Source organism: Paramacrobiotus metropolitanus, unplaced genomic scaffold (assembly GCF_019649055.1).
Source record: "Paramacrobiotus metropolitanus isolate TYO unplaced genomic scaffold, Prichtersi_v1.0 Parri_scaffold0000082, whole genome shotgun sequence".
Taxonomy (NCBI): Eukaryota; Metazoa; Tardigrada; class Eutardigrada; order Parachela; family Macrobiotidae; genus Paramacrobiotus; species Paramacrobiotus metropolitanus.
The window spans coordinates 470,194-495,134 of NW_026570302.1; the positions used below are offsets into that span (position 1 = coordinate 470,194).

At 43.9% G+C, this 24,941-nt stretch overlaps 4 protein-coding genes across 8 annotated transcripts; 2 read left to right on the forward strand and 2 right to left on the reverse strand.

Annotated features, from left to right (window-relative positions):
- Positions 1-277: 277 nt before the first annotated feature.
- Positions 278-5,316, reverse strand: LOC129595743 (prostasin-like). Its single transcript, XM_055492843.1, has 13 exons — positions 4,867-5,316; positions 4,324-4,414; positions 4,174-4,256; positions 3,148-3,208; positions 3,007-3,081; positions 2,807-2,919; positions 2,454-2,546; positions 2,310-2,358; positions 1,916-2,100; positions 1,402-1,560; positions 1,171-1,295; positions 919-1,011; positions 278-590 (listed from the first exon to the last, which is right to left on the reverse strand). Exons 1-13 carry the CDS (start codon positions 5,110-5,112, stop codon positions 299-301), a joined length of 1,665 nt encoding a protein of 554 aa, XP_055348818.1. The 5' UTR covers positions 5,113-5,316; the 3' UTR covers positions 278-298.
- A 172-nt stretch (positions 5,317-5,488) lies between these two features.
- On the forward strand, positions 5,489-9,367 carry LOC129595775 (kelch-like protein 12). The gene is made up of 7 exons (XM_055492884.1): positions 5,489-5,820; positions 7,334-7,523; positions 7,593-7,836; positions 7,914-8,195; positions 8,343-8,536; positions 8,613-8,740; positions 8,816-9,367. Exons 1-7 carry the CDS (start codon positions 5,583-5,585, stop codon positions 9,010-9,012), a joined length of 1,473 nt encoding a protein of 490 aa, XP_055348859.1. The 5' UTR covers positions 5,489-5,582; the 3' UTR covers positions 9,013-9,367.
- Positions 9,368-10,542: 1,175 nt separating this feature from the next.
- Positions 10,543-14,078, forward strand: LOC129595767 (probable G-protein coupled receptor No18). The gene is made up of 2 exons (XM_055492870.1): positions 10,543-11,575; positions 13,114-14,078. Exons 1-2 carry the CDS (start codon positions 10,543-10,545, stop codon positions 14,076-14,078), a joined length of 1,998 nt encoding a protein of 665 aa, XP_055348845.1.
- A 638-nt stretch (positions 14,079-14,716) lies between these two features.
- LOC129595733 (trehalase-like) lies at positions 14,717-19,782 on the reverse strand. 5 transcript variants are annotated; one of them, XM_055492818.1, is made up of 11 exons: positions 19,583-19,782; positions 19,061-19,162; positions 18,546-18,885; positions 17,675-17,868; positions 17,302-17,612; positions 16,294-16,479; positions 15,999-16,234; positions 15,778-15,898; positions 15,605-15,711; positions 15,338-15,494; positions 14,717-15,212 (listed from the first exon to the last, which is right to left on the reverse strand). In XM_055492818.1, the coding sequence occupies exons 2-11, from the start codon at positions 19,156-19,158 to the stop codon at positions 15,025-15,027; spliced, it is 1,938 nt and encodes a 645-aa protein (XP_055348793.1). In that variant the 5' UTR covers positions 19,159-19,162; positions 19,583-19,782; the 3' UTR covers positions 14,717-15,024. The 5 variants fall into 5 exon arrangements, with proteins under 5 accessions (XP_055348793.1, XP_055348792.1, XP_055348791.1 ...); XM_055492817.1 differs by lacking the exon at positions 19,583-19,782 and adding an exon at positions 19,345-19,576; XM_055492816.1 differs by lacking the exon at positions 19,583-19,782 and having other exon boundaries at positions 14,718-15,212; positions 19,061-19,576.
- Positions 19,783-24,941: the final 5,159 nt, after the last annotated feature.

Sequence of the window (24,941 nt, forward strand, 5' to 3'; positions counted from 1 at the left end):
GCTGTCACTTTCCATCACAAACTAACGTCAGCGTTTTTAGCTAGAAATTTAAGGGTAAAACGTCGAGAAATAATATGACGCGCTTTCTTACTCTTGCGGAGTTATCCCACCCACTCCCTCTCAAATCGCTAATGCTCAAAGGAAATTCTGGTTAATGAAAAGCAAAAACCGGGCAGTTTCCGCGTAACGCATTAATTTTTATATTTACCATGAAATTCCGTGAACTTGAAATTTATTTCACACTTGTTTCTCTACCGTCAATCGGGAATACTGTTAGTTAACCGAAACTTCACATTTATCAACAGTGGTTATTAGCAAAGAAACTCAGTACTGATATTGCCACACCGTAAGTAAGCAAGTTTATGAGTAGTCCTTGAGGTGCGCTGCGGTTGACGTAGATCTCTTTGGTCTTCTTGATAATAAGCTCATATTCACTGACCGCCGGCTGCTGAACAGTTTCCCAATTGATTTCCGGCACGGTTGTGTCGCTGAACCAGCCTTCTCTTTTAAAGTCATACAGAACATCAGCCACGAAAGCCAGGGCAGTGCGGACCCGGGCGTATACACCGGGTGTTCCGCTGGCGCAGCCACTAGTTAAACAACCGAAAGTGCTTGGTTATTAATGGAAGTTACCATAAGGCATAAACACTAAGGTTTATCTTTGTTTGCGAAGAAAGTCCGATTAAAACATCTCGTTGAAATAGTATAGCGAGTGCTTCAAATTCGTATCAACGTTTTCCTTACCGGAAGACGCGGCTTAACGTTACACGTACACTGCTGATGACCTATACACTTGATTTAGCTAACATTAGTTTGAGACAATAAAACGTGTAGTCGTCTAGTCGTGGCTGGTACTCAATATGCGACGACATCTGAGCGCGTTGAAAATACTGCAGTAATATCGGGCAAAATACTTACTATCCCCAGGAAGTGGCGCCGAATAATTGCCACTGTAGTGGAATGGAATTTGGTACACGACAGCTCAGTGGCCCGCCACTGTCACCGGAGCACCTAAAAATTCGCGAACAACAATATCAAAGGCTCACACTTTCAAAGCGCTTTTATGGTCTGGCCAGCGAAAACCTATATGCGCTGACAATTACATTTTGACAACAAATGAACGTCATGTCTGCCAGCTGGGTATGTTTTCCTGACGTTATTATCACTCACGTGTCTTTGTTGCTGACATTGCCACTATTTGCGCACGCCATATCGGGAGTGAGTGACTCCATACTCTCACCGCTACTTCCCTTTCTTTGGCAGCAGTCCTGGGTTTGCATTAGATCTAAATCTACCTACATAAGATGTCTAGTGTCTGTTGTTAGGCTGCAGAAAAACCACTCGTAATACGACGGGCAGATCACAGCGCCGCGTACAAAATTACCACACGCACTATTTCACCTGTAACGGCACCCGACTGGTGGGATCCTTTTTGCTCTCATCTTTGGCACTCCGCTGCTGGGTTTTCCCAAATCCGGTGGCATAGCACTTAACGCCCGGCACCGGATCGGGATAGCGCGGCAGGCAGATCGGCTGAATCTTGTTGCTGAACTGGATGGTCTGTGCGGAAAAGGCTTTTTATTATGAGCTACGCAGCTACTCCGGGAAGTCGTTAGCGAATCATCTACTGTAGTTAAGTGAAATCGGCCACAAATAGCGCACCATGAGTTGTGCCACTGCAACCATAGTTGACAACTTAACGGCTGAAGGTATGGCAACGTTTGTACCTAAGCGGCTAAGTCTGATACATGGATGGGACGTTTTCTCTGTAGATTTGTGCGTTAAACTCAGTGCCTCCGTCTCGTTGAGTTCGAGATAAAACTACTCCATTAACGTTCAGAAGGGTAGAAAAAAATTCAACAGTTTCTCGGTAGTGCATAAGAAGCATCTCGAAAACCGCTTAGATAGGTTTTACCCTGTCCAACAGAAGTAGGCAGTAGTCGCACTGAAAGTTTTCCATTGGATTGTAACGTGGATGGACGAGAATGGTCTTCACTTGATACGTGTTCTCCTTGTTTTTCTGATCCAGGTTATGAATGCCGAGGGTCACTTCCATGTCCTCCGCTTCCAAGACATGCATCGGTGGGCGTGCCGTTTTATCTATCGTCACATGTCACACATGGCATTTTTGTACCGCAGTTGCTACCGCGGTCATTAATCGTAACTGCAAGCATAAGTATTTATCCCTGTGGGCTGTGGTAACACGTTGCTGTATTATGCTCTGCTGTCGCGCTTTGGCCTACTACTGCCAAAAAACTGGCCTATCTCGAAGAATCTGTAAACAGAACGAGCAACCTTGCATACATACCCTGTTTCTGCGCAGCAGTGTGCCGCTGTCAGGATCCATTGCGGACCAATCTGTAATATCGAAAGACGAAAGTCACCATACCCTCTTTGGATATTTTGCCTGCTTTGGATATTTTGCAGTCTATTGCGACGGAAAACATTCATACCACTGTACCGCCACAAGTGCTTTTACTGCCGATGTCCCGTCCAGAGTACCATACACTGACGTGCGCTTGCCACGGCCAAGTGTGGGGATCAGACTAAAAAAAACCCAAAAACGGTTGTCTCACTAAATTTGCTAAAGCATGAGCGACCTGGAACCGACCAATAAGACACCCGGCATTTTGGTTCTTAACAGACCAAAGCGACCTGGGACCAAAAACCTTCTGCCGTCAAAAATTTGTAGCCGGTTCAGGACTACAATTTACGCCGGACAATTAGGTTGCCCGGAGTTTTAATCGGTTACAAACTAACTGTCGCCTGTAAACCATGCCGAAGCAACAACGAATACTAAGTTTACCTCGGTGCCACCGACTATGCGAACCGGTGCTTCTACTTCGCTGGAAGGAATTGGTGGAACTCCACATTTCATAGTGCAGATTTCGTCCTCGCCGTATGGGCAGTCCTTAACGCCTGAAAAGCTGTACTAGGTTTTGGCAGTACGAGTTGATACAATAATTTATGTAGGCAGTGCAATTGTCTGTGAAGTATGGGCAGTACCATCGCAAATGTGGTTGTATGATATGCACATTCTCCTCTCCGATGGGCATTCAAAGTTTCGCAGTCCGCACGCTCCTACACGAAACAAATTCATTTTCGTAATCTGTTTACTTATAAATTATTGGCGACCACACAACGTACGGGTTACGGTGATGTTGAATCCCAGCGACCGACTCTTGCCGGTGGTCCGATAAAGCAGCACCTATCCGCGGTTACCGACGGTTACCGGCTTATTCACACTGGAAACTGTTTACAGGGTAGAGGCGCAATTTGGGCAGGCTTAATCATATTCAAATATTTTGATGGTTACACGTTTTAGAGCCGTGCCATTTACTGTTTCTCGTCCCCAAGACTAAGACATCCGTCAAATGTTTTGGTAGTTAAACGATCAAAAGACTGTTAAACGTCCACGGGCCAAAAAAGTCAGCCGTAAATTTTGCGCCCAATCACACTTTAGTTGGAACACGCTACCAACCCGGACACTTTGGCCAGAACGCGATATATCACAACTGCCTGAACACTTTTGAGTTGGATCGCCATACCAGCACAGCATTCCCTTTGGTCTCAAAGAAAAACCAACCGGAAGTTCTGAACACGGTGGTCGGACGCCGTTAAGTACATGTAGATATCGCACACTTCGTTTACCTTCGTTACTACTGTCCCTGCCGGTTCGCTGAATCGGAAGGAAAGTTTAAAAATTGTCTAAAATCACGGTTTAAAGTACTGCGGCTTCGGCTTTATTGATTGTGATTCAGAGGCTACATGCCATCTTTAATTTCGCAACCACTCTAAACTTAGGTTCACTTGTGTCGTTTTTTCGGGACCCGCGGGAGTGGGCGTTCAAAATCAGAGGGGGCGGTAATTGCTCGTTTAATTTGGGATTTACGGTACTCAACTATTTTGGCCGTATCGAAAAGCGCGGAAAAAGTGGCTAGGCAAAATTTGCGGCGGGTATTTTTTCGCCTTTGGACGTTTTGGTCGGTGTAACCACTAAAACGTCCGCCGCCCGCTCAGTTGACCGTACGCTTTTGTCAGTTAGGGACGTAGTTTAATATCAAGAACACTCGAATTTTAACTGGTTTCTACACAGCCGCTCTGTAACTTACAGTTCTTTAACAACTACAGATAATTTCGAGTGCTTTTAATAACGGTTTTGGCTGACCTTACCGCATTGGCACTATACGTAACAACGTCCAGCGTCTGGTTTCCACAAAAGATCCCCAGGGCAAACCGCGGTAATATATTCAAGTCTACAGGAAAAAAAGCGTTGCATGGGTGAACCGCGTCCTCTATCACAGAACCCGGAGGTGCCCTTACAGTGTGCGTCAAATATAATCACACTATCACTCTCGCTGCAATATGGATGTGTGCCGATTGTTTGTCCCACGTCAAAAAGTGTGCTACGAAACTATAAAAGAAACGTTAGGTATTTTTTGATGATTTTCGTACCAGAAACGCATCTGCTGTAAGACCTTCATAAAATGCAAAACTTTCCGCACTCGTCCATAACGAACAATTATTTTCTGTTACTGAACAGTCACATAAATTATGATAAATATTACGACTGCTGAGAAAGTTTATTCCAGAAAAAATGCGTAAAAAGATAGTGAAAAAAATACTAGTTACATTAAAATTACGCTTAATCATATATCTTTGTTGACTTTACTCAGCCATTTTTTTTAAGTGACGAATGCAGGTAGGCGCAGCTAAATGTCTTTATGCAGAATCATTTTTCTAATGCCACAGTGCCACAGCCACAGTGCTTTTTTCTAGTATTTACGTGAGTTTCGTCAGGAAATAAGTATGGAAGATGCACCAGCAGAAATTGGTACTCCAAATGTCACCGAAATGTGCACGTACTCTCAAGCCACGTAGCCCCATCAAGTCCGGCTGACTCTGCACGGAATAGTAGCGCGCCACAAATTTAGCTTCCCGGTTGGGGAAACCGGGTGATGCGAAGTGCGCGCTGTACTGATCATTCAGCTGGATAATTTCGACCGTATCACTAGGTAGCAATGATTTGCAAGGCTCCCCGCAAGGTCCTACCAAAACAGCGCTAATCCGTGCTGCTATATAACAGATGCAAAACAAATCTAGCCACGACATCGTACGCCATTAGTTGCGGCATTGATGTCTGCCAATAAAGTCAGCCGCAGGATCACTATAACAAAGTTAACAATCATTGCTTCACTAAATTTTAAAACAATAAATTTGTTTACAATTGCTGCTTGTTTACATTGCAGAATCTGAGAATTCCGTGTAAAGCATCTGTCCGTACTAAATTAACGTACATCATATAAATGCTTATTAGAATACGTAAGTAAACTATGCTTGGAATACTGTATGTACGTAAAGTGTACTTACGGTAATTAGTTGATTGCAAGCAGATTTTAACATGACTGTTCTTGTTGCTAAGTGTTTCTCTCGTTAAACTCGAAACGCTGCAAAGGAAAGTTCACACAGCCAAATTGTGCGCGTCTGACACAAACGTGCTGTTTTGCTTTGTGAAGTTGATGGATAAACTTACCAGCGTAATATTGTTCTGATGAATTAAATCGCGCTCCCTTGTATTTTGAATGACAGTGTTAACAACCATGAGCACGAATTCCGATTCCACGGAGGCACAAATCCGCTGGCCTACGGATTACGATCGTAATCCCTATCAGCAGCGCATCCATCAGCTGAGTGGCTTCCCACCGAATAATCGCCCTGTCCGTGTGGCATCCACTTCCTCTGTCCAGCCGCCCCCTGACAACTATGACAACAGTGGCACATACGACGATTCCGGCCTTTTTCCAGACTCGGATTTCGATGGTACAATATCGTGATTTATTGGGAATTATTGATATCTAACCAAATACAGAGTATATAGATATGTTGTGCTGTACATAAAGTCAGGACCCATCACTACCTTTTACTCGGTTCACAAACTTTCGTGCACAGCCTTTTCTTTGCACTGTCATTTTCCTCCGTTAGCTGTTTATCGGCCAGTGCGAAACGGATTTATTTAGTGACTTAGTACCTAATTTCCGCCCAGTTGTTTGTTTTAAAATTATTTCGATCTAAGGTCTGTATATATTCATAATATAGCTCTCAAATTACAAATAGGCATTTATATCGCCTTCGCAAACAGTTCATAATACCAGGAATTTTCGAACCCAGGAATTTAGGTATGAATGTAGTATTCTTATCATTATGTAAGCTTTGAACTTTACAAATTCTGCTGGATGAAAAAAAATCCAAGGTGTTTCATTCATGCAAGAACGTCAAGTGCAAAAGCTAGAAATGGTAGTGAACGGAGTGAATGATATACAAGGTAGTGAGCGCAAAAAATGGTGCAAGGAGCAATAACGATAGCTGGCTGACCAATTAAGGGAAGGTAAAAATTTACCAAAAAAGATAAAATAGATAAGTCAAGCATAGTTAAACCATGCATAATTAATACGATTACACATCACTACGAGTACAGCTTTTTATAGTTGTATGTATTCATACAGATACTGATATGTATTTTGTCTGCAGTCAGTGGAAAATATCTACACGGATTTTTTTGTGTTAATATTTATGCGACATATTTATGTATCTGTAAGTTTACGCAGAACCGCCCTTATCGGATTTGATTTTTCCAGGATTTTTTATGCACTACAGTAAGTGCTGCGCAGAGTAAGCAATTTCTTTTTCAAAATTTTTTATTCAAAGGTCATTTTGTACGAGCATTATATTACTCTGCCGGATTTTTGCACAATACGTTCTGGAACAATCTTTTTCTACAAAATTTAATGTATTGTACAACTGCTTGGTGGCAGTATACAGATAATATTGCGTTTGCTGCCGCAAAACGTAGTTGCATGTGGATAAATGCGGTAAATGTTTGTGTCGGGTTCCTTATTACTCCGTCATGCAGGTGCATCTGTAGTAGAAAAACCATTTCTAATGCGAAAAACATCAAAGTAAATTTAACCATTGTTTAAATAATCGTAATAAGCAATTGTTTACGTAATAATATTAAACTAGTATTTAAAAATTTTTTTCTTACTGCACAGTCTGCACCATTACACTTTTGTTTACAAAATACAAGTAAACGAATACGTAATTATAGCAAATAAATCTCATTAAATTTATCCGCTTCGCCCACGGTTCCCAATACAGATGCCGCGTTCCCTCTCTGAATTTCCAGAGATAATCGTTGTCGCAGAAATTCATTTTCTTACTTAAATCTTGGTTTACAGCCTTATTTAATATTTTTCTTCTTTATCTAATTAAACCGCTGGTTTTCTGTGGCTGACTTTTGATCCATTTGGTTAAGTGTACACTTTCACTGTTTTAGCATTCATCCAGTCAAGCGAATCCGGCAGCGAGAGTTTCCGGGAAGACAGCTACGTCTCCGGGGCGGCAGCGGGTGTGGACGCCTTTGGGTTCACTGCGGCAACGCTCGATGAACAGCGCCCGGAGAAAACCGCCATCCAAATCCACGTGGAGGAGATGCTCGGCAAAGAGCAAAAGCGCCATCTCATGCAGTAAGTATTTATGAGCGTTACTTCGGCGTTGAATTTTCATGGTTGACTAAACATCGCACAGTGTTGCAGGATCCACCAGACGTTCGTCGGACTGTGGCGTACCGGGACACTGTGTGATATCATCCTGAAAACGGTGGATTCAGTGATCCCTGTCCACTCTGCCGTCGTGGTGGGACATTCGGGGCGCTGTGAGAAGGAAGCCATGGACTTCCATAAGACGAAGACTCTACCCATTGTTATCGCGCTCTCCAATGAGGTCACGCTGGGAGCGCTACGGCAGATTGTGGAATTTATGTACCTGGCTAAACTGGAGGTATTCGTTAGTTAGCCCGATTTGCTCTCACCGGCACTCTAAATCCTGATTTTAATAGATCTTTATTTCAATTAAAGATCGAGCTTGGTTCGTTGGTCGCTATTTACAAGGCCGCGAAAGAACTAGAAGTGTACGTGGTGGTCGCCCGTTGTAGCAAGATTCTTGACCGTCTGCTGGAAGACCAGAATATCATCCAGACGATACAGGCGGCGACTGACCTTGGCGTGGAAGACCTGCAGGAAATCGCCTGGTCCAAGTTTACCAAGGATTTCAAGCTGTTCTACCAACGGGAAGCCTTCCTGGAACAGAGCCTGCCAGCTGTGACGAAGGTTCTCAGCTCCAATTTTTTGGTACCAAAGGTGAGACGTGATAGAATTTCCGTCAATAAAGAAGACGGCATGTTACTCGAGTTAAAATCAGATTTTGTACTAGTGCAGAGTAGTAACTACTGCATCCGTTTCCGGTGATACTTACGATTATTGAAATGTGAGATGGTTAATTTACAGACAGAATTCGAGGTGTTCGAAGCCGCGATGGCATGGATCAACCATCGACGGCATGAGCGCCTGAAAGAGCTGCCCAAACTCATGGCGTGCGTCCGCCTAATTAACATGACTGATGAAGAGCTGATCAACTGCATGCAGTACGATGAAGCGTTCGCGGTGTCTCCGGGTCTTGAAATTCTCGCGCAGGCCAACATGTAAGCAGTACAATTCTGGAAAAATTCTGTTGCAGCAAGTACAGCATACGCATGTGCATTTTTAATACCTTTAAAGGAATAAAATGCTGAAAGATCGCGGTGAATTGCCTCCTGATTTCAAACCACCCAAACAGCGCGCCAGGACTAAACAACCTCAGACGGTTCAGCCGCCCGACGAAGGGCGTTACGGAACGTTCCGGACCAGTACGTCCCAGCACCGAAACTAATTTGCTATGGCATGCTTCATATATTTAATGAACCAGGATAATATTATCGCAGGTTTGATGGCTCCAGGGCAGCCGAAGAATACGTTTACGGGACTTCATGCCTTTCAGCCCACGATGACGCACAACAACCCACAGCCCGGATCCCGCCTGCCGCAAGGCGGCCCAGTCCTGATGGCCCAAGCGGCCAGAGCCAAGACCGTGTCGCTCACATCATCGCGCAGCGAAACACCACACCAGAATTTTTACTAGAACCACAAAATCCAGGAGACAGTAAAATATCTGAGAAAAATGAAACGTTTCGTCTCAGCGAGCGCTTGAATGAATTACGTAGCTGCATTATGTATATTGAAGTGTGTTCTGTTGATTATTCATAGTGCTCTTATTTTTGGAGAAAAGCCTGAGCTAGTTCATTGGCGAGATAATAATTATGATTTCATACCGGCAAATAAATGGGTGATAAATAAATTTAATTAAAATTTAAAAGATTACCTGTTTCTTTCAATGTACTGAACTATATTAAATGGAGTCTGCATGTTCTTGAGTGTTGCTTATTGTTAAGCATATTGCTACAGTGAAAAATGAGCTGTCCAGTAGAATCGCAATAAAATCGATGCGTTGTAGCAGCGCCCTTTTGTGCTTGCTGACCTTTCTGTGTAGTTTTACACAGAGCGTCGTTCTGCGTCATGCGTGGACAGTGTCGATAAGCTGGATTTACACTAACGTATAGCAGGTGATAAACAGCTGCGCGCAAATGAACATCATTGTGTGCTCAGGGGTATGCAAACTGGCCAAATAATGCCAGGGCGGGATTCATACCGAGAAGCGCTACCAACTACAACCGCTAAAACCGTCCGTCCCCGAGTATACTCTCCGGAAAAATCGTCCGGGTAAAAAATCGATCCATCCAGTGCGTAATATTTGAAAGCTGCAAAAAAGCCTGGCGGATAAACTTTACTTTGGAAGTTTTGCCGGCTCATGGACAAAAGCGTTCGGCGGACGGTTCTTGCGCTCGGACGTTTTGCAGGTTACATGCGTAATTTCTGAATACTACATGTGTTGAACCCTACATCCTTTTTGAATCCTACATGTGGTTAACAACCCCAGTGGCTACTTTCTTATGTGAAGGTACAGTACTACCGGAAAAGTATATCCCCACCAATTACTGACTGATTGTCCGGCAAAGTCCGGGTAATTTTAATTATTGGTCATAGTCAGTGGTAGTCGTAGCGCGAAGTTCTCAGGATATGATAAACTTATGAAGACTATAAATTATTTTCCATGTCAGAGCACGCAGGTCTATGTAAAACATGTACGCGGTTATCCATATTCTATGGTAAAAATTCCAAGGAAACGTATCAATAGAATCAATGCAGAAATGGAGCGTACTTTGAGCCGGTCTTATGATCCGTGAATATGTCGGCGGAATTCAAGCTCTTCATATAACAAAAGAGAGCACCATATCTGAATATGTATGACGTTTCACAATCCGCCCGCACCGTTTGTGGACGAAACCTTTGGCATGTTTGTGGACAATCAATCCGCTTTAGAAAGCCAAATCCCTATTCATACTGCCATTGCCACACACTTGGGAAATCTCACAATGCTGTACGCTTTCCGTCAGCAGAAGACCCACATATTTCCGCTGGATAGCGTGAGAGCATTCGTCACGATTCTGTGCTTTTTTGACGTCTGATGAAAGCCGCAAACATCTTCTGAGCCATTCCGTCGCTCCACTCCACCCGATAGAATCATCCACATTTTCCTTAGCATTAAATTAAAATGGCCAACAACACGCTAGTCTTACTGCTGAACGTAACCAATCCAACCATCTCCTGGACTTTCGTCCCGATCTTAGGCGTCATCGTTCTTCCCTTAACCGTACTTTTCAACGGGTTAATCTTGATATTATTCACCATCGACAGCAATCTCCGCACGCCGTTCAACGTCTACCTTGCCAACCTGCTTTTCGCCAATATCCTATACGCTGTCCCGGTGATTCCGTTGGACATCTTGAATTCCCTGTTTCGCCGTTGGGATCTCGGGAGCGCAGCCTGTGACGTGTACATCTATAGCAGCTACCTGATGGCCACCGTCACCGCCCACTGTCACCTGCTAATCACCCTCAACCGATTGTGGGCGGTACAGTGGCCACTGTCCTACGCGCAGCGGCATTCCACAAAACTGGCCGTCGGCATCTGCGCCGGGATGTGGCTATACGTTAACGCGGGACTCTTACCGGGAATCGTATTATATTTTATGAAATATCAAAAGCCGGTGAATTCCTTCGGCTGTGATCTTTTATTAGCCGGTGACGCACTAGCAGGTTTTCGGTACTTTAATCAGCTTTACCTGTTCGATCTGGTTAATCTGGTTATCCCGGCGGTGTATCCGTATTTGTGGTATCGACGACGGAAGATTCATCCCGTGGAGGGTGTCCGGTATGCGGTGACCTCAGAAAATCAACCGTCAAACGAAGCTGGGACCGGTGCAACGCGAAAATCAAAAGGTCATGACGGACGCTATGCGGTGGCGTCGGAAAATCAGCCGTCTGAGACCGGAGGGGCGCGTAAAGTAAAAGGTCACGGTCGGGCATTCGCCGTGTTGACGATCTTGACCGCCAGTATTACGGTGTGTTGGACACCGGCTGCGGTGTTCTTTACCGTTAGCATGTTTACGGATGTTAGCTCCTGGCCGACGGTGATTTATATTGTGCGGGGATTATTTGCGGTACAGCCGGTACTGGATCCTATTTTGTTTGCAATGACGCTGCCGGATTTGCGGAATGCACTGCAGAGCAGATTATTTTGTCGTAGTATTTAATTGCCGACTGTACTGTATGTCAAAACGTACAGTCCCAAAGTACAAGCTGTTCCTCCTACGTTTCCAGGGCGATCCCAGCAGTAAATGCACAAGATTCTAGTACTTTCGCTGGCTCCTGTGCGCAACAGTTTAATTTACACTGCAGCCTTATTTCATTGTGAAATACTGTCATTTTTTTAAATCCCGCTTCTCTACTGTCTGCTAAAGCGGAGCGGATTACTCTGTCAAGAGTTATTTATGACTGGTTGCTGCGTGACCCTTTTGTCGTTACTGATATTATGCTTTGCACAGTTTTTTTCTTTTCTGTTTGTGCGTATCCTGATTACCTGGATATCAATTTAATAACATTGTATCAACTTTGTTAGGCTAAATCGGCATATTATAACATGCGGTAGCGGAGCGCACACATAGGCGTACAACACACAGGCATCCACAGTAAAACCTACCAAAAATTACGCATGAGATACTTAATAACAAGCTTTTCATCCTCCACTGAGTAAAACGCTTACACAATCTTCAGAAAAACGTGTTCAAATTATAGTAATTTAAAGGGAGCGCCGACATTGTCAAGCAGTTGAGCAGATATTGCTAAGACCATCATTTCGTTGTCTGGCTTAAACTTGTTCCAAATGCATCGCCCCCTGGTAAAATAATAATTATCTACTTGATTGATACCGGATCTGCTGTATATTATTTTTAAATACTGGTGCAGTACACACCCCTAACCCGGAGCATATTTGTATCAAATTAACTATCATTTTTCTACGGGGTCAAAGTTCGTGTGTAATTAGCAAACTTCGAATTCGACTCTCAGGTCATTTGCTTTAAAGAAAAAGCGACAGCAGCAGACAAGTCGAACACTCTTGACGCATTGCAGAGATACAGCCGGGCGTATAATTAACTGTCATCCGATAGCCAGGTAGCAATGTCGCCACACCGACACGCTATGCGGCCGGCAGGCTGTATTCTACGCAGGTACTGTATCCCACAGCGGGTCGCCTTTCAAGGAAGCACTGCGCCGGCACAAAGGCTCACACCGCGTAAATAAGCCAATAACGACTAAACACATATTATAACCAATATAATAACATTGACGGTTTTTATGTTTTCGTCTTTGATGTCTTAAGCCGGCAGAAAAGGTGAATTAGGTAATGAGCGGAATTTGCTGGTTTTCCCGGCAGTTTATTATAAAGCATAATCCTTACTATCCCTAGGAATTTGATGCGCTGGTATCACGCAGTCGGTGAATAGGCTGAACAATATGCAACATATTTTTCTTTCAGTCTTTCTAACGGAAACATGAAACTATTACGAACGATTTCCTATACATGAGCCTTTTATCGCGGAAGCGTGCAGCTCAGCTTACGGTTTGGAACTGCGGAAATTCGCATTCAGCATTTCGTATTTGATTGTAATCATTTTATTTTGCCACGTCCGCACGTGTTTCCGGCACAAAGTAATTATTGCTGGTTCACCGTTCGTTTATAAAGGAGCCGGGAAGAATAATTTAGTTTAAAAATCCTTGGCAAGATTTTTTTATCATGGCTAACATTTCTTCTATAACTAACGCCACTCTCCCATCGATTACATGGTCATCTATCCCGATTCTGGATGTCATCATCCTGCCGCTAACTGTCCTCTTCAACGGCGTCATTCTTCTCCTCTTTCTTATCGACAGCAATTTACGGAGTCCGTTCACCGTGTACCTCGCCAACCTGCTCTTCTCCAACGTGCTGTATGCCGTACTGGTAACCCCGCTGGACATCCTCCTCTCCCTGTTCCCGCGGTGGATCTTCGGGAGCGGAGCATGCCGGTTATACATCTACAGCAGCTACCTGATGGCCACCGTTACCGCCCACTGTCATCTTTTAATCACCCTCAACCGGTTGTGGGCGGTGCAGTGGCCGCTGTCCTACGCGCACCGACACTCCACGAAAATAGCCGTTGGCATCTGCGCCGGGATGTGGGTATACGTTAACGTTGGTTTATTACCAGGGATCATCACGTACATTGTGAAATACCAGAAGCCGGTAGAGGTGTACGGCTGCAGCATACTTTTAGCCGATGAGGCACTGCTGGGGTTTCGCTATTTCAATCAGCTGTATTTGTTCGATCTGGTGAATGTATTTATCCCGGCGGTGTATCCCTACCTGTGGTATCGGCGCCGGAAGATCCATCCCGGAGAAAGCGGTGTGTCGTCGGATAAGCCGTCCGTGGAGGTATCGACCGGTGCCAGCAGACGAAGAATGAAAGGTCAAGCGCGGGCGTTCGCGGTTCTGACGATGCTGACGGCCAGTATCACGATCTGCTGGACACCAGCAGCGACGCTGTTTACGTTAAGTATGTTTATGGATGTCAGCGGGTGGGGCCTGGCGTTCCAGGTGGTGCGGGGATTGTTCGCGGTGCAGCCGGTGCTGGATCCCATATTGTTTACACTGACGCTGCCGGATCTGCGCAGGGCGCTGGAAATGCGGTTGCCGTGGCGTGCATGGTGAACTGTCTGCGGGAGAGAATCCAGTACTTACTCAAATAGCGTCTCTCTTACAATAAGCGAGTTACATTCTTCTGTGGCTGTTAGTCGATCAGTTCTGCACAATGCTTACTGTAATGTTTTGCTGGTATTATTTTACTTGTCGTGGAGAATTTAATATGTTTGTATTTAATTTACAGCCGGTTGGCGGTAAGTATTGCACATTTACATTGGTGCATGCATGCAAATTTGCTGCGTTTTTTTATTATGCTTTTGGTTTGTAATAGGTAGTTTTATGTCTTCCTTCGCTGAACGTATTATACAGAACTACTATAGCACCAAACCTGTCAATTTTAGGATTAATTGTTTTTGTTGGGTTTCAACTAAATTTTTTTAGGTATTTATTCAGTGCTAACAAACTGATTGCTAAAAGACTGTTTAATTGCTAACAAAAACCAGTGTTGTGAGGTCAGTGCAATTTACAACGATATGACTGGAGCGCTTCTGTCGACCCTTCTGTATAATTCAGTTTAAAAACTGAGTTTGTGCGATAGCATGTATTACTTCTATCTTCTTCAAACTGTGTGCTGACCTCGATTCTATATGCTCGTAACTGTCAAGTCATAGTCGCTATACATGGGTTTTTACCAGTTTTAATTACACCAGCTCACTGTCACATTTATTAAGCATTTCTGTGTGGTCTGAAATTATGTGCGCCCTGATAATTATTGTGTTGTTTTGGTTAAATCTCGCTTAGCAATACTGACTGGATAAGGCGTAATGCACCATTACGCAAAAAGCTATGCACATTAAAACAATAGTGTCCATAGCGGTTAAATAAATTATACAAGCACATATCGTAAAGTCGGCCGGTGATAGATTTCTGGAAATGACGATCACTTTAGCGCTCTTTGGTTCAGTATCCCTCACAGATCGCTGATTGGTCGATTCTTCATCGCTGGCTTCCATTGTCACTCAGTCGACCGGACCAGCGACAAATCCTCCTGACTGTCGCGCTTTGCCTCGATCTTAGCCGATGGCTCCTTCTTCGTTGGGAATTTGATCTTTTTCAGCACGATCCCACCGACGACCAGTAGGCACACCACGCCAAATGCCGCTAAAGCGACGTATTTCCAGTTGGCATCCGCCATGAATCCGCCTGCGGAATAAGACATATTTACAGTCAGTCGAGCTGTTTACACCCAGAGTAAATTTCAAGCGGTTAAGGTGACAAGGTCAAATAGCATTAGAACCTCGGACACACAGCAAACAAACGCGTTTAACCTCCGGTATGACTGGACGGGGTGTGGTTGTAATTGACGGTTAATTCGCCGGGGAACAGTTCGATCAGGCGCAGTATACCGCCGTTGGTCCAGCCGAAACCTTCTTGTACTTGATATTCACCGCCGCCGCCATATTTTCCCGGATCATTCACGTCATACTGTAATTTAGACATCCACGTATAAAATAACATGTTGATGTAACAAAAAAAAAGCGCAAAATAAGTTGACGTAACCCCGGAGATCTTAAACATTGTAAATCAGCGCTGACCTTTTCGAAAAAGTACCCACTACTGTTATAACCAGCATAAACGGCGGAAAAATATTTCTGCGCAAACTGCAGCGCAGTGGAACGAGTTTCTGGAAACTGCGCGAAGCCTGTTCAACAAACATTAGGGTCAATTTAAAATGTAATCACAAGTTGCGGAGAAGTTGGTAATATACTTTCGACCAGCATCAGCTGATGCGGCGGCCAAGCATTAGCATAATCCCACTGCATGTCCGGTCTGGCATTCTTCGATAACGACTCGGGGAACCCACCGGGATATGCGCTGATTTTTGTAATCTGCAATGCGGGTGGTTCGTTAGCCCAGGTTTTAAGAAAAGCGATTTTATGCTAAACTAAACAATGGATATTCAAATTAATTTATTTTTTGCGACCTTACATCATCGCTCTTGAGAACTCTATTTGCAAACTCCGCCGTGGTGATATTGACCCCCGATCCGGTGCACTGCGTAAACAACGGAGCAATACTGCTTAAATAGAAATCAGTCCTCTGCCGGCCTTCTTGTAGATCATAATCCCGCCACATGGATAATTCCTCGTTCCAGAAAATATCGTGCATGGCGCTGCCGCGGCTTTTCGCTTTGGAATGGTACAGTGCGGATTTCTTTGCATTACCTGTGCAACAGTATTTATTTTAATGTTGTTTTTAAAAAAAATAAATAGTTGGCTTATACCAGTGAGATCATAGAAAGTGCCCATTAAGCGTTCCTGTGCGCAGAGGAACGCATTGAGATCCACCGGGAGAATGGTTTTCGTGCGGATATTGTTGAACGGGGCATCTTGATTGTCCAGCCATCGCGTTGAGAAATCAATGCCACTCTCCGCAGCGGCGGCAATATTAGAGTACAAATCCTCGTGACCTTGTAAAAAAATAACGTTGATTGCCACTGCAGTTCACCAAAATAAAACAATTCGTAAAGCAAGCTGGAAGAGTTCTTAATGAGCATCATCTGTTGGTTAATGTGTTTGGATCCGATATTGTAAAAATTATGCTTATGGTGGTTTTGATCTTGTTGCAGAAACGTACGCTGAGTATTTAAAAAAAATATGTTTAATTTACTGTTGTTTAGTGACGCTTTCGTTAGTGGATGTTATAAACCGTATTCCGTGGTGTTTAATCAACATTGTACGAGGTAATACACACTAGTACGTAGGTACTTAGCCATTTTCACTGCGTAATGATTTGATTGAGATAGCACATGATTGGGAATAACGGTGCAATAACGGTTAATAACCCTACCGCGTTTGTGCCCGTGTTCTACGATTACTACGGGGAGAATATTTGTGATTGAGTCGGTAGCGGTTTGTGTCGCTGCTATGAGTTAAGCTGAACACCAGTTCCGTAATCCGTTAACGTAATAGCCAACAGTGCATGGTTGAACTAACCAACCACTTGCGCAACAGTCAGCCGAGTGGAGTGGACTGTTCATTTCCCAGCCGCAGCTGTTGGGTTGTGCAACCATCCACGGTTAGCTGTTACGTCAATCGCTTACGTAACTGGTGTTCAGCTTAACTCATAGCAGCTAAACCGCTGCCGATTCAAAGCACAATCCTCCTCGTATGCTTTTAAAGCTGAATACAAGAGCAATAGCATTAGTTAATTTAATGTGCTATCGTAAATTCTGCCAACTCCGGAACCCGGTATGCGGTTATACAGCTGAACCTTGATCGCGTTTCCTTACTTCGCCCGTTTTTGAGTAATGCTGCCTGCTCCACATCTTCCCGGTACATTTCCGGTCGCGGCTGGTTCATCCCGCCGCGATACCGGTTCATGGTGTAGATCTTCCCGCGTATGGACACATCCACCCGGCGTTCGGTCATCCAGAATTTATACTCCTTTTCCAGATACGGCAGCATCTCTTGCACCACGGCCAGACCCTTCTCCCGTGGTACGCTAGGATGCTGACAGAATGCGTCGACCATCAGGGCGAAGACCGGCGGTTGGGAGCGTTTCTGGTAGTAGACACGGTTGCCGTTGGGCATATGACCGAATCTGTTAAGTAATTTTTGTATTTATGCAGTAAAAGATTGCGGGCTTTGCAATAAAGCGTTTACCGGTGGATTAAATGCGCAATGTTGCGCAACATGCCCAGTGCGGTGTCGGCCATATTGGACACCATCAGACCCTGGATAACCCAGAAGGAGTCCCAGTAGTAGATCTCACGGAAGCGCCCGCCGGGAATAATGAAAGGATGCGGGACGTATATCAAGGAGTGCTGTTCCGGATGTCTCGCCACCGATTCTGCACACTGAAGGTAAAATGTTTAGCAGTTTGAAATACGAAATAAATGCAAAAAAATTCATTTGTTAGTGGCACACTATTAAACAAAGTCATTATTTATTTGTTTATGACATGCTGTCCATGATTATTTTATTGGGAAAATCCCTTGGTAATCTTTGATTTTTCGTAATTTTGAACGGCTCAATAAGTGTATAGGGTAGACTGTAATGTATAGACTCACTTCACCAAAAACTATTGGAAGACTGCGTAACACAGATGAGCTAATTAGTTGCAAGATAAGGTGTGAAAAGATTCCTTCTGTTGCTGAAAAATCTGAGGTAACCCGCATCTTCTGTGTTTCCTCTAATGTAACTTGGCCGCAGTTGGCCTCTGCTGCTCAGCACGTGGAAACTTCCGCGACAGACAACAAAGATTACTACCGTTTATTACAGATCACTGTCTTTGTTGTTGCTAGACTGTCTGGTTGTTCAGTCTGCCAATTGTCAAAGCTAATCAAGCGCATCAGAACTAATGATCCAGTACAGTTATCTTGAGCCAACGTATTTGTCCATTTTATAAATAACCCATTGAGTAAAATTAGAAAACTTATTTGCGAATTTGTGACCATCAAAATAACAGAAATTAGTAATCACCGCCACACTTACAAAATTAAAAATTTGATTGTGAAAAATTGTTTTCACTTACGTAACGCCCAAGATCGTCCCATTTATTATGGATGACCGCGGCGAATTTGCGCACGGCCGGATCCTGAATGTCGTGAAGCAGCGCCAGGCCGCCCTCCCGGGCCAGCCGGTAATCTGCTGGTCGGAACGGCATCATTTCCGCGCCACAGGCCATAAAGTTCTCCATAATAAAGTTCATTAGCGTAACTTTGGTCAGAGTGTCGTTATCAATTTTAGCAAAATTCTCTAGGATCTCCTCTTCCGTTCGATTAAACATGGGTAAATCCACAAACGTCTTAGAGTCATTGTACAGGTGCATTCTTTGAATGGCTTTTAATAGCGGCCCACCGCAATAAATTCGACTGTAATAATAATTTTTTTTAAAATTTTATGTGTGATAGTAATTGATAAATAAATCATGCCCACTTGTTGCACAATGTGAGTTAAGTAATGAATATTACTGACAAATTGCAAGTAGTAAATTCTCGACCGGAAATAATTAATATATTGATGCATTGTTTACTTGATTTTTCTCACCTGGAACACGGCAGAATAATTTCCGTCACGTTTTTCGCCGTTATCCGCGTCGACAAGAAACAAATCAAAATGAACGTAATAAGGAATAAACGGAGCATTTTCCTAGTACACAAAAAAAGTTGAAAAATCAAAACAAGATGCAGTCTAATGATCCTAATTTAAATTTTCTCGTAAGAATAAACATCAGCAAGGAAATAAACATATAAGCATTACAATAATTGCTATTCCGCTCGCATGAATTTCCGTAATTTTAAATCAAATCGCAAACAGTCTCCGCTTCACACTTCAAAATGCCAGTAAGACCGGAATTGATATATCCGTTTTATAACAAAAATAATTGTATCATCCTTGATTCCCCTGAAGATAGTTTAAAATTTTTTACGTAGAAGTCACATTCTTCTCACCGGTACGGGAAACACTGTAACACTAACGACAGAATAACACTGCTGTCATTCGGTTAAACGCTTGACTGGTCCGATAGAGCCGTGTGTGTAACAAACAATTTAATCTCCAATTGCTTACGGATGTTTTGCATGACTGTGTGCAGCCAGCGGTACGTGGAACGCCTGACGTTTCAAGTGGGAAAAATACACCGACTCAGCGCCGCCGCTAGCGGAAAAACGAGCGAAATGTCAATGTCAATACAAACGGTTCACACATACAAGTGGAGTGGATCACGAGACCCGCGTTTATGAATCAAACCATGAGAATATAACTATTACACATACAGAATAATAAACCGCCATAATATGCCGGTATATGTAACAGTAAAAAGGAAAATAACCTTGCAATAGTTACCGGAAACGCGCTGCTTTTAGACAGCAGTTTATCGGTTGTTATGGAATTTTGCCGGTGGCTTGTCTATTGATGTCGATTGATTATTGTTGACAACGGTTTGTAGCTGTTTTCTGTTACATGGTTGTTGTGAAGAGTTTAAATGAAGAAAAGAGAATGATTCAGCGGCGGTGTGTCGCCGTCGACCAGTACACACTACACACCCCCAAAATTGTTCTTTCTAAATGAGTTGTGTAGCGAAACGACAGTGCAGCATTTATTGGTTCTTTTTCAATAAGACTAAGAGTACTTATGTGATATATCGGCCAAGGCTAAAAAACCCCTTGAGTATGGTGCTGTACCGGCCTTTCATTTCCGCAGAATTACTTCCGAAAACACTTTTTCGTATACAGGAAAAGAACATAAGAACTTTTCTGTACATAAGAATCACACTAGCCACATTGTGCGCATTCTGCCAAAATTTGGACGGTTAGAAAAAGCCGTTAATCCTGTAAATTACTAAAATGACCTACAAATATTTTTTTAAAGAAGGCGATTGCGAAATATTTTATTCATAAGTTTTACTAACCAGGTAAAATTAGAAGTGCATATACTATCAAATTTTTTAACGTCTTTTAGCGTTGCCGCAGCCGCATTTTTGCTATTCGGTTGGCTGTTGCTTATATGTAATGGAGAAAATTATTAAGATCTACGAGTATTTTTTGTCTTTTTTTTTTATAAATCTCGATACCTGCAATAACTGGTGCAGCTGGCACACTTCCGGAGTAGAGTCAAAACGCAATTACTACTGTAATTGTTAAATTTATTAACTTGGATAACTTCAATTCTACATTATTGTACAACGAAAGTATAAAACCGTACTTCTATACGTACAGAGTTACGGCACTTTCTACAGTGAGAGTGAGACAAACTGGTAATTAATTACGTTTTTAAATTTGTTTTACTGACGCTCCGTAAGGGATTAGGCCCAACAGCGAGCGCTTTATCCGCACTGACACCGCCGAGCGCCGGCCACCCCAGAATGAGCGGTGTGTGTGTGAACGTTTGATCATGAGCTGAACCTGTCGAGACAAGAAGCCCAACCCGCTCAGAGCGCTGCGCAAGCACGCAGTCTGCAGAATTTGCGCTGAACGTCATTTACTGGATTTCCAGGTCAACGAAAAACCTGATCATTTTCGTCGTTTTGTTTAGCGTACAAAAAGACATTATGCGCCAGCTCGCAGCCGGTCAACCCTCCATTCCGACTGATTGTAGAATAATTTTATAGACGATAGTTTCGGTTTCTAGTAGGCTGTTGTGTTATTGCTGAAAGTTGGTATTTGAGAGCAGAGGGATCTCGGGCTTTTGCAGGCCTCAATGATGTCTGGCTCTCTCTTGGACTCCTTTGACGTGTTGGGCGAGGACGGTCTATTCCGCCTTGGTCGTGTGGTTGACTTGATTAACACAGGGCTCTTGATCGATTTCCTCTGTCGAAAGACCGCGTGAATTCATCCCGTTCAATCGCGTTTTCCGGAATGTCAAGTCGCTGATGATAGACAACGACCTGACCCAGGCGTACGTTGGCGCCAAACCCGACATGGCAATTCCCGTTGACGCCCTCATGCCCGAGTCACCTGGTGGTGCGCGGACGTGGTTCCCCGTCGAAATTGTCAATATTATGCGCGGCATCCGCTGCGATTCGTGGCGTATAGGCCGGATGGCCGTTATCCAATGGGGGAGTGAATTGCAGTATACCGATATCGTTTCGGCTGCGCTGGAGAGTGGCGAGCGACTGGTGGAAAAGCATGGGTTTACAGCCTCCCGACCAGTCCCCATCGGTTGCCTGGCATGGTGACGGCTTTACGATGAGCGATTTGAACGCATTCCCGGAGTCCGTTGCACCAGAGACCTTCGAGAAGCACAGTCTGCCGTTGCCGGAAGACTGCCATCGTATGGATGTTGATAAACTGCTCCAGGATTTGAGCGACAAAGCGTGTCATCGCCCCAAGCCCCAAGCTTGTTAACGGCTTAATTTCGTTCGTGAACATTGAGGGCGGTCGCGTGTGGTACATTTTTCGGAACGATAGGACTTTTCAGGTAAAAGTAAAAAAACTATTCAAAGCGCTGGCAGTACTAGGAAATTGTTCGTACAGACACTATACTTCCACTCTTATCGCATTCCGGACAGTGGACACTTCCACATGTACTAATTCGCGGACCGGACACCATAGGCCGGGTGTCCTCTTTGTTGTTCCACATTAGAAAACTGGATAATTTGTATTAATCTCGTGTACAATTGTGCAATCCATTGTTGACAAGCTCTTGTCAAGTAGAACAAGGCAGTACCGCGTCTCTGGTGTCTGTTACGGGTAATGATATTACGGGGAGTGCGTTGACAACTTGTAAAATCTATGCATACAAACAAGTGACGTAGGGACCGCTCAGAAATCGGCTTGTATATATGGCTCCCAACGTGTTTGAGCGACCGGGTGTGCGGAGGTGCCAGCCTCGCATGTACACATACAAGTAGCCGATCGGCATCTGCCAATCGATCTCCAGAATTTGGAAAACTTATCTTTCGTTTATCTCTCAACGGATCTTGCCAAACGACATATCAGAAGATGAAGAATTTAATTTCAAACTTTTTGATAGCTAGCAGGTGACTATTTATGGCGAATCAAGAAAGTTATGGCTGTTTTAGTTTCTCGTAGACATAGCATAGGGCCGTGCGAGGGGGCGTTGCTTCCATCCTATGTTAAGTCTACGAGAAACTAAACAACCATAACTTTCTTGATTCATAAATAAATAACCTGCTAGCTATCAAAAAGTTAAAATTTAATTCTACATCTTTTGGTATATCGATGGGCCAGATCCGTTGAGAAGAAAATGGAAGACGAACGTTTGAAATTTCGAGATCAACTGGCAGCTGGTCCAGCTACGTGTTCGTATGCGTGCAAAGGGGTGGAGTTACATGCATACACGACTACACGTAAGGGCCTTACGTGGATGGATTTTTGGCACCGCTTTCATACACGCATACATCTAGTTTGCGCGGCAGCAAATCGCTGCATCGTGGGTTCGGCCGTGACGTCACCTGTTTGTATGTATAGATTTGGTGTATAGATGAAGTTTGCAAACGCTAACCCACTATTGTGCAAATGTTTGGAATACGAAAATTAAAGTGTTGGTTATGGACATATGTGTGAGTTGGATCAGTAAAATTAATTTTTCTACAGAAATGAGAAAACATTTCAAATTATTTTGATGATGCACCTACCGTGACCTACGTGTGGTTTCCGTAGGAGGAGTTTTGTTTCCGGACAACTTTGCTGGAGGACATTCATGTACTCTACAAGACGGTAATTTCATGGATACGAGAAATAACTTGGATGGCTGCCGAAGAAAAAGCTGTGTTGTTTGTGGAGCACGAAGAAATTGATGATCTGCATATGCTATCGTTGGACGTGTTGCTCGAAGTATATTCCCAACTGGATACTCCAACGCAAACTAGATTGCGCGCCGTCTGTTTTAAGTGGAACTCGATCATGGAATCGCCTGTACTGACGGCCTGCATTGTTGTTACAAATTACTATGAGGCAGACAAACGCCAGCTGCCTTACTTTTTGATGGTTTCCATTTTTAAATGCCTCCGCAAATCTACACAACACATCATTGTGAATGGTCGCAAAAGTTGGACAAACACCGACGATTTCGTGATGTTGACCCATATGGTACACTGTATTGGGCTGAAAATAGGCAGCCGATTGCGAGCGATCTATTTAGTGGGAGCTTACCTAGCCACGAGATTCGGGAACACCCTGGATTTCGTCGATTATCCGTATGATAAATGCCAAAATGCATCCCTACAACGCTAAGGAGACCCTTGAATTATTCTCGTTTTACCCTGTTCTGGTCGATTTCGCCGCAGCTTGCGATGGCCTACCGTGCGATGCCATTCATCTGGTCAGATTTGATATCGATATGTTTTTTGCCCAAGCAGACCCCAGTACGCTCGTCGAGCTGTGGATTAATCTGCCGGTGGTTCGTTTGCCTTCGAGTGTGGATGTTGGCAAAACGGTCTGGGCCGGACTTGAAGCAGCCGTGCCGAGGCCCAGTGGGGAAGAGCTCGCCACGTTGTCAGAGTGGTTGGCGTCCATCTCAACCGACCAGCATCGGCGCGCTGTATATGGACTAGTCTGCAGGGTGAGTGAGATCGGGTGTTGAGTAATTTGTTTTGTTAACTATTGTGGATAGCTGGTAAATTTCAATAATAAATTCTGAGGATTTTTCCGAAAGTGGATTTGATGGAAAAGATACCAATTTTAACCGTGATCGCACGTTTTGCGATTTACGGTACGAGACTACGAGTGCTGTACAAGCTTGTCCGGTAATTTCCTACGTAAAGATACAGACAACACATATTTAGCCGTTTAGCGCGAAGTTAGCGCTATGGCAACTGCCACTACACTACGTCGCAAATTTGGATATTTCGCTGTACTGATTCGTAAGAAATTACCGGACAAGCTTGTACTCAAGTAACCGTCTAGCTAAATGCAGAGAAATTAAATGTAGTATAAAAGCATCGATAGAGGAACAATACACTGGACAATAACGTAGGCATCATCCATTGTCTCAAACACTCTGCACATAAGAAAGCCATGCTCTGCAAGTGTTTGTCATTACAAACGCAAGATCGGTGTTATTTTGTAGGCATTGTGTGCAGCGCAGACAGCTGATCCACGTCCGTCCTCGCATTACCGAGGCAACGAGTGGTGCGTTGACGGCTTGAAGGATCTGCGGCTGGAGAATCTGTCGTCGGTTGCTCTTCATTTCCTTCTAGAACTGGCTGACTATTTTAAAGAACCGTCGAGACGAGCAATGACGACTCGGATGTTTCTGAATTTTAGCGGTTGCATGGCGTATGAAGGCCACTTCGTTTTGGGAATGTCTATGTGACGACTGTTTAACGTTTTTCTAAAGTTTTTATGATATACGATAATTTTTAGAATCCTCGTATATAACCACGTTCTGTCTTCGGACGGTATTGTCCTTATCAGCTATCGGTGTGCTGCTTTCACTTCTAGGTGTGTTCCATCTATTGCTTTTC